Source organism: Sinocyclocheilus grahami, unplaced genomic scaffold, assembly GCF_001515645.1.
Source record: "Sinocyclocheilus grahami isolate Dianchi unplaced genomic scaffold, SAMN03320097.WGS_v1.1 scaffold790.1, whole genome shotgun sequence".
NCBI classification, from domain to species: Eukaryota; Metazoa; Chordata; class Actinopteri; order Cypriniformes; family Cyprinidae; genus Sinocyclocheilus; species Sinocyclocheilus grahami.
In genome coordinates, this window is record NW_015505969.1 from 931,208 (window position 1) to 943,414 (window position 12,207).

At 42.9% G+C, this 12,207-nt stretch overlaps 1 protein-coding gene across 1 annotated transcript; it reads left to right on the forward strand.

The window, feature by feature from the left end:
• The first annotated feature begins 352 nt into the window (after positions 1-352).
• LOC107561743 (proline-rich receptor-like protein kinase PERK2) lies at positions 353-2,351 on the forward strand. Its single transcript, XM_016246216.1, has 2 exons — positions 353-517; positions 1,623-2,351. The coding sequence occupies exons 1-2, from the start codon at positions 481-483 to the stop codon at positions 2,030-2,032; spliced, it is 447 nt and encodes a 148-aa protein (XP_016101702.1). The 5' UTR covers positions 353-480; the 3' UTR covers positions 2,033-2,351.
• The last annotated feature ends 9,856 nt before the right edge of the window (positions 2,352-12,207 follow it).

Consider the following 12,207-nt stretch of genomic DNA (forward strand, 5'->3'; position numbering starts at 1 on the left):
AAATAAAGTGGAGTAGCTCAGCAACGGGTGTTCATTTCATGAAGGTATGTCAGTACAACAGTTCAGTTGATTATTGTCACGATAAGGGGTTTTGTCTTGGTTCTCTCCGGACTCCATTCCCCATAAACCCCTGCCTAGGAACTCATTATTGCACCACACCTGTTTCCTATCAGTGACACTATAAAGGTTGCACTCATCCACACTCACATTGCTGATTATTGTTTAGCCTGTACCCTGTTCCGAGTCTCTGTGTTTCCTTGCCTTGCCTTCTTGTTTTTGACCTTGGACTGTTTATTGGATTGCTCTTTTGTCTCGCCCTGGATTGTACCTGTTTGCTGGTGTTTGACCCTGCCTGTTTTGACCACTCTTGTGAATAAAAGCTGCATTTGGATCCTCAACTCCGTTGTCACGCCTCCCGCGTTACAGAATAATCAGCCAACACCCGAACCCAGCAGCTTTATTAGTGTATCCAGGCCAGCCATGAATCCAGCAGCAAAAATAATTGGTCTCCGTCAAGGTGAGCGGTCTATTGAGGATTATGTGTTGAACTTTATTGAACTGGCCCATTTAACATCTGTGGACGAGATGTGCCTCATGATATTTTTTCGAGGAGGTCTAGCTGAGCCGCTCCAATCGATTATGCCACTGCACGATCCGAACTGAACACTGGAGTTTTACATAGATCTGGCACTTCAACTATGTTGCTCTGCATTTACTGTGGGTATTGTGGAGGAGGAACACGGCACTCCTGCAGTATCTCCCACTCCAGAGTCTCTTCCAAAGATTGCTGCCAGTCCAGAGAATGTTCACAAAATGGCTGCCGTTCCAGAGTCTCGTCCCATCATGGCCGCCATTCCAGAGTCTCGTCATGCCACAGCTGTCATCTCAGAGTCAAGTCACAGCCGATCTTCCTGTGTCGTCACGTTTCAGTTGATCTTCCAGAGTCACGTTATGTCTCAGCTGATTTCCCAGAGCCTTGTTATGTCTCAGCTGTTCGTCCAGAGTCAGGTCATATCGCAGTTGATCATCCAGAGTCTTCTCACACCGGGTCAACCATGACCATTGCTACGAGTCCAGTTCCAAGGTATACGAGACTGGCATCCAGTGTGTCAGATCCACCACTGGTCTCGGCTAGATCAGCAGGCATTCCAAGGGCCTCAGCACGGGTTATTCCAGAGACCATTCCCCTCCACTCAGTGCTCCTTGTAATGGGGGTCGCTATCCTTTGTGTTTGGGCAACTCACTGCTCAATTACTTCTCCTGAGGTTGTTCCAGCCCCTGAATCCGCTCACGAGGCCGCAACAGTTCCTGATCTCACTCCAGAACCTCCAGAGGTGACGGCACCTGCTGCAGAACCTCCAGAGGTGGTGGCACCCGCTGCAGAACCTCCAGAGGTGGCGGCGCTCATTTATGAACTCTCTGCCTGTCCTATCACGGCTATGGAGGCCGTATATGAACTCTCTGATTGTCCAGTCACGGCCAAGGAGGCCGTCTCGGAACTCTCTGCCTGCTCTACCATGCTGAATAAGCACTGTTTTGAACTTGTTGTCCCATCCAACCTCCTCCTCCTCTACCTGTCATGCTGTTTGTTCTGACTCCACTTTTGTCTGTCTGTCCCTCAGGTCATCCTTTGAGGGTGGTGAATGGTCAGGATTTGCCTTGGGACAGCAAGCCTCCAGCTACACCAAGCTTGGAGGATCCCAGATCTTCGTCTCCGGCCTTCGAGACCTGGTCTCCACTTTGGTCTGTCGACCCTTTGGTGTCGCCTTGGCTCAAAGCTCCCTCATCTCCATTGTGGCCCATCAGTCCACCAACTACGCCAGGCTTCTTTGCTCCACCTTGGTCATTCGTCGACCTGCCCTCGCCTCAGAACTACACTCCTCCGGCTTCGCCCCATCCCTCCAGCTCTGTTGGGCTCCTCTCTCCCTCCTGCTCTGCCTTGGTCCTTGGTCGCTCCGTCTCCACCGCGGCCTTCTGGAACCACATCTTCGCCTCGGTCGCCAGAGCCGTCGGCTCCACCATGGCCCTCTGATCCCTCAGTGTCACCCTGGCTCTTCGGCTCTCCGTCTTCGCCTTGGGCCCCCCGTCCACCGGCTCCGTTTCTGTCAGTCGGACCCCTGAGCCCTCCTGTTTCACTCCCCTCATGGTTCCTCCCATCAACTCCACCGTGGACTGTGAGTTGTTATCGTAATTCTGTTTGGAGCATCTGGAATCTGCTCTTAGTGGGGGGGGCTCTGTCACGATAAGAGGTTTTGTCTTGATTCTCTCCAGACTCCATTCCCCATAAACCCCTGCCAAGGAACTCATTATTGCACCACACCTGTTTCCTACCAGTGACACTATAAAGGTTGCACTCATCCACACTCACATTGCTGATTATTGTTTAGCCTGTACCCTGTTCCGAGTCTCTGTGTTTTCTTGCCTTGCCTTGTTTTTTGACCTTGGACTGTTTATTGGATTGCGCTTTTGTCTTGCCCTGGATTGTACCTGTTTGCTGGTGTTTGACCCTGCCTGTTTTGACCACTCTTGTGAATAAAAGCTGCATTTGGATCCTCAACTCCGTTGTCACGCCTCCCGCATTACAATTATAATGGGAGCAATCTAGTTTTGTCAGACACTGACACTTACTGACACACTGATGTATTTTCCATATCGCATGCAAGCAGTCATTAAGCATATGCTTTTATCCAAATCAGCTTACAGTACACTAATCATCAACCTGCAGCAGATTGTGTGCTTCACCAGAACACAAGCAGACAAAAATAGCATTTCTGATAAATATCAGAGAACAGATTCTAATTCACAATTTAAAGACTAAATGTTTTAATCTCACAAAAACTGTAAATAATCTTTAGGTTCAAGCAAAATCAATATAGCAACATTGTTGCAATAAAATGGAGTTTAAGATGAGGCTATTACACACATAACCTTTGGTTGTAATGTTTGGTTGTAACCTTTGAAGATAATGTTTTTTATTACGTAACAAAGAAGTAAGTCAAATCATCTTTTCCTCCACATAAACCCTGCTCACACACTCCAACACACACAGGGTCCACTGATGTTGTGTTTCTCTCCTCACTATGTGTGCGTGCGGTCGGTGGCACTAATTAATTGAGCGGCAGGAGAAGAGAGTGATTTGATCTGCTATAAAATATCTGCTGTGTTTCTCTAATCGCCCCACAGCTCCAACCTGTAATGCCATCCAGTCCCTGCCACCATCCCTTCCCCTTCAAAACCACCTTAGCCTGAAGAGACACTTCCACTGATGCGCATACACTCATCACACACACACACACACACACACTGAAGCCTTCGGCATGAAAACACCCTGGCAACATACAGTTCTCACATAAATACATACAGTATCTGCACACAAGCGTAGATGGGTATTTAACACGACATGTCCGTCCATCCGTCCTTCCGTTCATCTATTTATCTATGTAATTTAACTGTGCACTAAAATAATGGACATTTAAAATGGAAAAATTAATAAAAACTGTGTTTAATTTAAAAAAATTAATTTTAAGACGACATATTAAAGAAAAATATGATAATAAAAGTGAAAAGATAGTTAACTTTAAAATAAAATGAAAACAAAATAAAAAAAATATATAAAAACTGGTAACACTTCATTTTGATAGTCCACTATAGACATTCTACTAACTATTAGTAACGTTGTAACTACATGTCAACTACCAGTCGTTAGAGTATTATATTTTTATTATGTCTGTTCATTATCTGCTAACACTTTATTTTGACTAACTATACTAAGTATAATTTTGCAAGTACATGTCAGCTTATTCTACTAACCCTAACCCAACAGTTATCTACTGTTACTGTTAGTATCTACTAATACTCTTAAGAGTAAACATGCAGACATGTAGTTGCAAAGTGAACAATCCAAATAAAGTGTAACCTAAAAACTAATTCAAAATATGAATACAAATGATACTGGTACAATTATCGTCCACCTGCACAGATTGTGTGCTTTACAGTAACAGTGGTATAATTTATGATAAATAACAGATTCTGACTCAAAATTGAAAGACTATATGTTTGAATCTCACAAAAACTGTTGAGGAATATTTGGATCTCGCAAAAATTACTTAAACTTTAAAACTGTTTTCTGATTTTAAACAAATCTAAAATAAATACGAATTCAAAATATAAAAAATTAGGATACTCAATGTATAGAGAGATAGACAGAGAGAGAGACCTACAAAGGGATAACACAGCTACCAGCAGTTAAGGACATCTACACTACGCGCTGCCTCAGAAAGACAAAGCACATCAGGAACGACTACAGTCACCTGACACAGGGACTTTTTTCCTTTCTGCTCTCTGACAAATGACTCAGGACTATTTGAACACACACCATGAAATTCAGGAATAGTTTCTACCCCAGTGCTGTATGGCATTTCAATACACATTACTGTGTAATAACAATGATGATACTAAACATTTCATGTCATAATGTCAACATAAATGTCACTTTTGCAATTTGTCATCATCTTATTGTCGTCAATAATGTGTCTTATTTTTTGTATATATGTTTATTTGTGTGTGCATAGCATGCTTTTTTGCCTTTTTTTTCTCCACTCCTGTCACCTATGGAGTTTTGGTTCCTTGCAACTGTCGCTTGCTTAGTTGGGGACACAATTTCTGGCAATATTGTTGACTTGATTGCACAGACACTATTTGAAAATACTGAACTGAGCTGGATGTTGACATCACTGAATCAATGATGAACTGACTTGAACTGAAAAAACTGACTGCTTTCTATTGTCCTCTTGCATTATCACACGTTTTCCTGTTTAACACTGTAAAGCTGCTTTGACACAATCTGTATTGTATAAAGCACTATATAAATAAAGGTGACTTGACTTGACCATTCTATCTTGTCCATAGTCTGTGGAGAAGCATTTAAGAAAGTTTTCCATTGTACTTTGTACACTGTGGTTGTACACATGGCAATAAGTAAATGACTGACAAATGACTAAATATTTGACCTTTTAAGTTTTTAATTGTGACATCTATTGAAGTTTACTGAAAAAAAGAAAACGTTGAGTAAAAATAGTGAAAAACTTGATGACCAATTACAGAGCCTAATCTATTTCATTTTGACCTGAAATTTTGAAGCTCTTAAAAACAGAAAGTTCATGTCCATGTTATTTGTCAGCTATCCTGATACACATAACTAGAGGTAGGTGTGGAAAAATGTGTTGCAATATTCTGCAACAGCTGTGCAAGATCTTGTCTAGTGGCTGACAATGTTTTTATGTAATCCATTACAATTAGAACTGCTGTGTGTTTTCCACATAACAACAGAAATGTCAGTTATGGTAGATAATCCATAACAGACTCTGACATGATATCTCATGTACTTCTAAGAGTTAGCTGACCACAACAGCACAGTTAAAGACTTATTTAAAGAGTCCATTTATTTTTACATGGTCCCAATTAGGCCTACACAAAAATGCTGTTAAGAGCGCTTGTCCGCTGCTTATCCCGATTCAAACCCCTGCTGTTCTGGAATGTGTGAGCGACACCTTTCCTGCTGCGAAGTTTAAATAAAAATACAGACCTGTGGCTGGAGGCATTTTGTCTCCTGCAGCACCCTGCCAGCTCTGTCCATGTGTCCATTTGACAACAGATACGTCCAATCGCTCTTTGCCACCTGGGCAAATCGGCACCTTGTCACTTAGGAAATGACAATTTGATTCCCAGTCAAACTCCAGAGCCCATTGTGAGTCTGGATTCGACAGTCTTTTCCTCACGGCCGATAGAAAAAAAAAAAAAAAACATGTGCAGATCAATTTTGGAGTGAACTGTGGACAGGTCCATAGGCTGTTTGATGACTGTAGTGTAATCGGGAACCTGTCCCCGCACAAAAAAAAAACACACACACACATATATATATATATATATATATATATATATATATATAGTAATAATACCAACACAGCAACCAGTGCAGTGACAGACAGTGGAAAATTGATGAAGATATGGAGTGTATAATGATAGCAATCTGATTTGCATCTGGATGATGACATCACTGATTTTCTGATTTTCAATGATGAACTGCCTTTAACTGAAAATTGAGTGTTTACTATTATCATTTTGTATTATTGACACAATATTTTCCTAATTAATGCTGTACAGTTGCTGTGCCACAATCTGTATTGTTAAAAGCGCTATGTAAATAAAGTTGACTTGACTTGACTTGATTTGTGATAGGGTTGCGGTAACAATATACAGTATATAGATGCTATCATACCTCTGGCTGATAAGCACTGATCATAGAGCATTACACTTTCTGGCATACTGTTAAAACCTGTATTGCATAAGTGGCTGGTGCTCTAAAAGATAGACTGGTGTGTTGACTGAGATTACTGAAAATCTGGCTTTAAAATCTTGAAATAAACTTTGAGGGAATTCACTAAATGGCCAATTTGGTTATTTCAGCCTACCAAAGCACTAAATGCCCTAAAATGTTGTGTTTAAATTATTATTTTTGACACTCACTATTTCTTATTAAGAATTATAAGTGCATGTAATTCCAAAAATAACAATGAGTCATAATCAAGTTTGTAAAATGTAATCAAAATGTAATAACTTGCTCTTCCCCTGAAATGACTTTTCATTCCAGCTGACATCATCATGATGGCATTGGGCGTAAGCAGAATGTATGAAAATTTACAAATTAGATTTTATTCACAAAAATTAGCCACCAATTTGCCAAAACTTACAATATTTATGAATGGAGTGTGCTGCACTGTAAAAAAATTAAATAATAATAAATAAATAAATCTGTTTTGACATTGACAGTAAAATAACGGCAGCTGTGGTTGCCAGATCTTTACTGTAAAAAATTTGGTAGCACCATTTTAGTTTTTATAGAATTAACTTAAATTCAAAGTAAAAAATGTCTCCGTTACATATGGCAACCCTCGTTCCCTGATGTAGGGAACAGAGATGTAGTGTCGAAGTTCTGACACTAGGGGTCAGACTTGGGAGCCCAGACACCTCTGACACGATTGAGAAAAGGCCAATGAAATTGGCGAGCAAAATTTTCATAGCTGGCCATGCCCTGGACATGCGGGTATACAGTAAATAGGCCAACATGGCATTTGCTCACTCGTTTTGTTCTGAGGATTCGAAAAGCATCTCAACCCACTTGGAAGTAGTTTAGAGTTGTGGCATAAGGGACACAACATTTTTGTTCCCCCCATCAGGGGTATGAGGGTTACCATACATAATCGAGACGTTCCCTTTCCGTTGGTCACTTCGACGTTGTGTCAAGTTCCAACACTAGGGATCCCTATTCTAAATGCCACAGCTGCTGAACTGTGTTACGAGTCCATAGGGCACAGATGTTGACAAACCCAGCGTACCACGACCAAATGCACCTCTCCTCCTCGTAACCTTCCAACGCCCAAGATTTATGACCTCACTCTCCAACATCCGGGAGAGCTGCCATATAAGGCAGAGGTCACTTCCAGCCAGATCCTTTTCTTATTCAGAGAAAAACAAAAGAAAAAAAAATGATGGTTGAGAAAGCTTTGTTGGGAAAGCGTTTGTTTCCCCCAAGTGGGGAAAGAACAGTACGGAGACCACATCCTATCCGAAGGGGAGGTAGCATGTGGAGATGCATCCTAAAAGGGAGTACTACATAGGCAAGATGTGGTGGGCTCCGCATAAGGGGAGAACTACCAAGCACAGAAGTGACAGACCGATTGTCTGTCTAGGGGAAACACTGAATCCTACTCAGTAAAGAGCAGTGGACCAATACACATATGTGGCCACCAAAGGGAGCCACAACATATGGAGCACTAATCCATTATGAGAGTTCACTCAAGAGATACTTACTCGTAATGCATTATTGTAGGGAGCTCCTCTGCTCAGCTACGTAAGAGAGTGCTTGAGTGACGGAAGGGTAGTTCAGGGTTCATAAGAAGGAACTGAACTGGATTCAATAAGCACACATTAACACCTCAAAGAGGGGAAGATGCTAAATGCAAGCACTACACCCTACCAGCCATCTGAGAGTTAGTGTTCAAAACTCTAGATTAAACTGGTTCCATTTGCAGATTGTAGAATCTGGCAAATGTATTTGGTGTACCCCAACCTGCAGCTCTACAAATGTCCACTAATGAGGCACCATTTACTAAAGTTGACAAAGCAGCAATGCCCCTGGTTGAGTGTGGATGAGGCATAGCCTTGGAGCATTCAACCTCTGGACGCCTCCTAGGAATCTGATAACCAGATCATGCTTACCCACCGATCTTCAATCTACAGTGCCGTGGTTTGCTGCAATAGCGCCCACATACACTTTGAATATACTGTAGATGCAGATGGGCGCCTGTCCAGGCCCTCGTGGAGGAAGATCTGATGTCACATCGCCGAGGATCCTTCCCATGGGAAGAACACCAATACACAAAAATGTGCCATTTCAGGTCGTATAGCCACCTTGTAGAGGGGGCCCTAGCTTGTGTAATAATATTCACCACAGCGGGTGAAAGACCTCTGAGTTCCTCCTCGTCCAGGGACCAAACAAGGTGGCTCTAGAGATCTGGGCGTGCGGGTGCCAGATTGTGCCCTTACCCTGGGAGAGAAGGTTCCTCTTCAGGGGAATCTGCCAGGGAGGAGCTAAAGCCAACAGCATGAGCTTCAAGAAATAAGTCTTCTTGGGACAGCAATGAGGCTCACTGGGGGAAATGCATATTTGCATTGGCCTGGGCCAGCTGTCTGCCAGTGTGTCCATGCCGAAGGGGCCTCAGTCAGAGAACCCACAGTGGGCAATAAGTGAATTCTTGTGAGGCCAACAGATCTATCTGCACCTTACTGAGTCAACTCCAAAACAGAGATCCTTCCCTTACTCCCTCTCTAATTTAAATCCGGGATAAAAGTGTAATTTCCCAAAGAAAAGGCATCCACCTCCCTACAAAAAATGTTCCCACAAAAATGAGTTAAAGGGGGAAAAAAGACAGCCGAAGCACTCGGCACAGCTCAGAAGACTCTACAGTTTCAGACTTATGACAGTTGAAACACATTACCCAGCTCAGAAACACCAGAGGTAGCTGGGGCACACTGACAGCTCAGATTGTTTTAAGTCACATGGATACGGCATTTAGCTGAAACACTACAAGCAAAGTAAGTGTTTGAGGGTTAGCATTCTGAACAGGAGCTTGTAAAGGGCCCGGCTCAGCACCCTTAGGTCTAAGATTGGACTGAGCCCCCCACCCTTCTTGGATAAAATAAAGTAGGGGCTGTAAGACTCCTTCTTCATCTCAGCTTGAGGGACAGGATTTATAGCACCCAGAAGGGACGCAACTTTGCTCGAAGAACAGCAGCACTCTTGCTGACTCACTGCACTCTTGCATACTCACTGAAGTAACAGAATGACACTGAACTTCGGCAGATGCCTGGCGAACTGAATCACATGGCCGAGCCGAACGGTCCTGAGGAGCCACCAGGAAGGGCAGCCCAGGTGACCCTTACAGGTGGTGGCGTTTTGCATGCAAAATGCACCGCAATCGCTCCTTCCACCCGGGGGACCCCTGTGTATTCCCTCACTGGACCACTGTCAAGGGTAGGGAAAGCAAAGGAAACAATGTATCGTGTTATGGCAGAAAGGTGCCTTCCACAAATTCATCATCGCCTCATACACTTCCGGGAAGAAAGGAACTGGGGTGGAGCACAGCTGAATTTCGCACTCGGTCTCCAATAACCAATCATTCAAGCGAGAGTGCTCAGGACAGGGTGGAAGAATCCACTAAAGTCTTATGCTCTCTGCTGCCCGGTTAAGCACAGCTGCCATCTCAGTGTCAGGCTCAGACCAGTTTAGTTGAGTCATCCGCTTCCAATCGGTCAAACCCCGCTCCCCGGTCTGCAGGAATTCATCTGTTGGAACTGCTCCCGCAGCATCTCCTTGCTCTCCTTCAGTGCACATCATCGTGGACTCGTACCTAGAAGTAGAAGGGCCAGGACGGGAAGCAGCTGGGGTGACTTGCAGTCTTTCTAAAAAGAACGCGAGCCGCGAGTGCAACATGTCCTCCCAAGAAGAACATGAACCATCCACAAAAGCTGCTTCAGCATGGGCATGGGCCAAACACTGAGCACAGCGATTGTGCCTGTCAGAGGGTGAGATGTGCAAACCACAAGATCGCAGTTGAAGCACCCAGGGGTACTCTCACTACACTTATCTGTTTATGGGCAAGGGAGAAACCTCTGCTTGTGCCAAATGCCACACTGGCCTATTTATACCCAGATGTCCAGGACGTGGCCAGCTATGCAAATTTTGCATGCCAATTTCATTGGCCTTTTCTCTATGTCAGCAGTGTCTGGGCTTCCAAGTGCGATCCCTAGTGTCGGAACTTCGGCACAACGTTGAAGTGACCGACTAAAAGAGGGAACCGTATATCATTAATTGATATAATGTTAATATACCAACCTATTGACATACTAATATCTGTTTTGTACCTTTGTAATACACTGATAACCACCAGAAACAGGTGGTGATGAGAAAGTCACATGATGAATCAAAGCTCAAAACTGCTTTTTCACAAGCTGAGGAAGTGAATGGTAATATATAAAAGGTGCACAGAGGCTGCATTCGAAACCGCATACTTCCATACTATTTAGTAGGCAAAAAGCAGTAGGCGAAGGAAAAGTATGCATGAAATCTCAATATCCACAAAAGAGTAGGCGAGATTTACCTGGATGGAGCACTATTTCTCACGAGATTCGGGCGTACGTATACTTAAGTATCGTTCAAATATTACCTACTATATAGTAGGGGAAATGGGTACGTGAGAAGAGTAGTATGTCTGAAACCACAGTATTCATAGAAGAGTAGGCGAGAGATCCCCGAATGGCCTACTGCGTCCCCTCCAGACTCCGAAGTGCCGATCGCGGGATACTTTTCTATTCCACAATGCCATGGGAGAGGATACGTTAACCAAGAAGACGAGAGGATGAGTCTAGCCTGCCGCAAATCCTTAAGAAGAAAAAGAAGAGGAGGAGGATACGTCATAATCGAACATGGAGAAGAATGAGGATGTTTTCAAATGTGAGTATTAAAAACCAAAAACATGGTTTCTTGTGTTAAAATTGAATTTTTTTAACTACTGTAAAGTAAACTGTTGAATTGTTGAAGGTGTTGGCACAGATATGTATTTGTATATAACTTCTTTATTTATAGCCACTGCTGAGCTCCAGTAAACACACATGCGTCTACAAAGTGGATTGCTGCATTCACGTGCTATCATAAATGTCCTTATTCCCACTTCTAAAGTCGCTATTGCAAGCACGTTAATGTGCAGTTTTTAACTAGGAAACTTACGTATGTTAATTCAGATGGCTTGTGACTTTAGCATTTTATATGTTCTTAATTATATACATAGTTAAAGACGTTTACTAAATGTTTATGTAATATCTGACAGAAACATCTTCGACAAGTATTGCAGAAGAGAACATCACAACATGAAATAGACATCAGTGATGTGTGTGTGCTATTAGCTATGCAGTAGAATTCACTGTTGTCAACACTGCTAATGTAAATAATTATGTAATGTAAATAAAACCATACTATTTTAAAGGTTTCAAGAAATTAAAGTTATCAATAAGCTATCAAATGTATCTGTCTATTAGTACTGTTGATAAATTGCGTAGCAAATGTTATTGGATAAAACACATCAGCAACTGCCTCAACATTTATATGTACACTCTAAAATAAATGGTTCTAAAGAGCACTAAAAGTGGTTTGCTGGCTCGTAATCATAGAGGAACCATTTTAGTGCTATATAGCACCTGGGCCAACCCAAAGAACCACTGAGTAACTTTTTTCCTGTGTGTAGTGCTGAAAACATAAATCACAGAAGTAACTTGTAACAATCTTGTTTGAATGTTACAGGGACAGATGAGTACACACAAGTGCTTATCCGGTGGAGAGTGGCTAATGAGGCCCTCTTCACCGGAAAACGAAATGCAGCCAGCAAAGGCTTTGAGTGAGTATACTGCAGAAACCAATGAAAACGTCTCGGGTTACTTATGTAACCATGGTTCCCTGAGTAGGGAACGAGACACTGCGTCCTCTAGGGGTCGCTATGGGGGAACGCCTCGTCGTGACCCGTGTCTGAAGCATACATTGAAAATGTCTCGTTCCCTACTCAGGGAACCATGGTTACATAAGTAACCCGAGACGTT

What these genes read in the sequence shown, in the direction of transcription:
- LOC107561743 (XM_016246216.1), top strand. Translation starts at nt 481, where the DNA reads ATGAATCCAGCAGCAAAAATAATTGGTCTCCGTCAAG. An exon ending in AATAATTGGTCTCCGTCAAG is followed by an intron (nt 518 to 1,622) that starts GTGAGCGGTCTA and finishes TCTGTCCCTCAG; the next exon opens with GTCATCCTTTGAGGGTGGTG.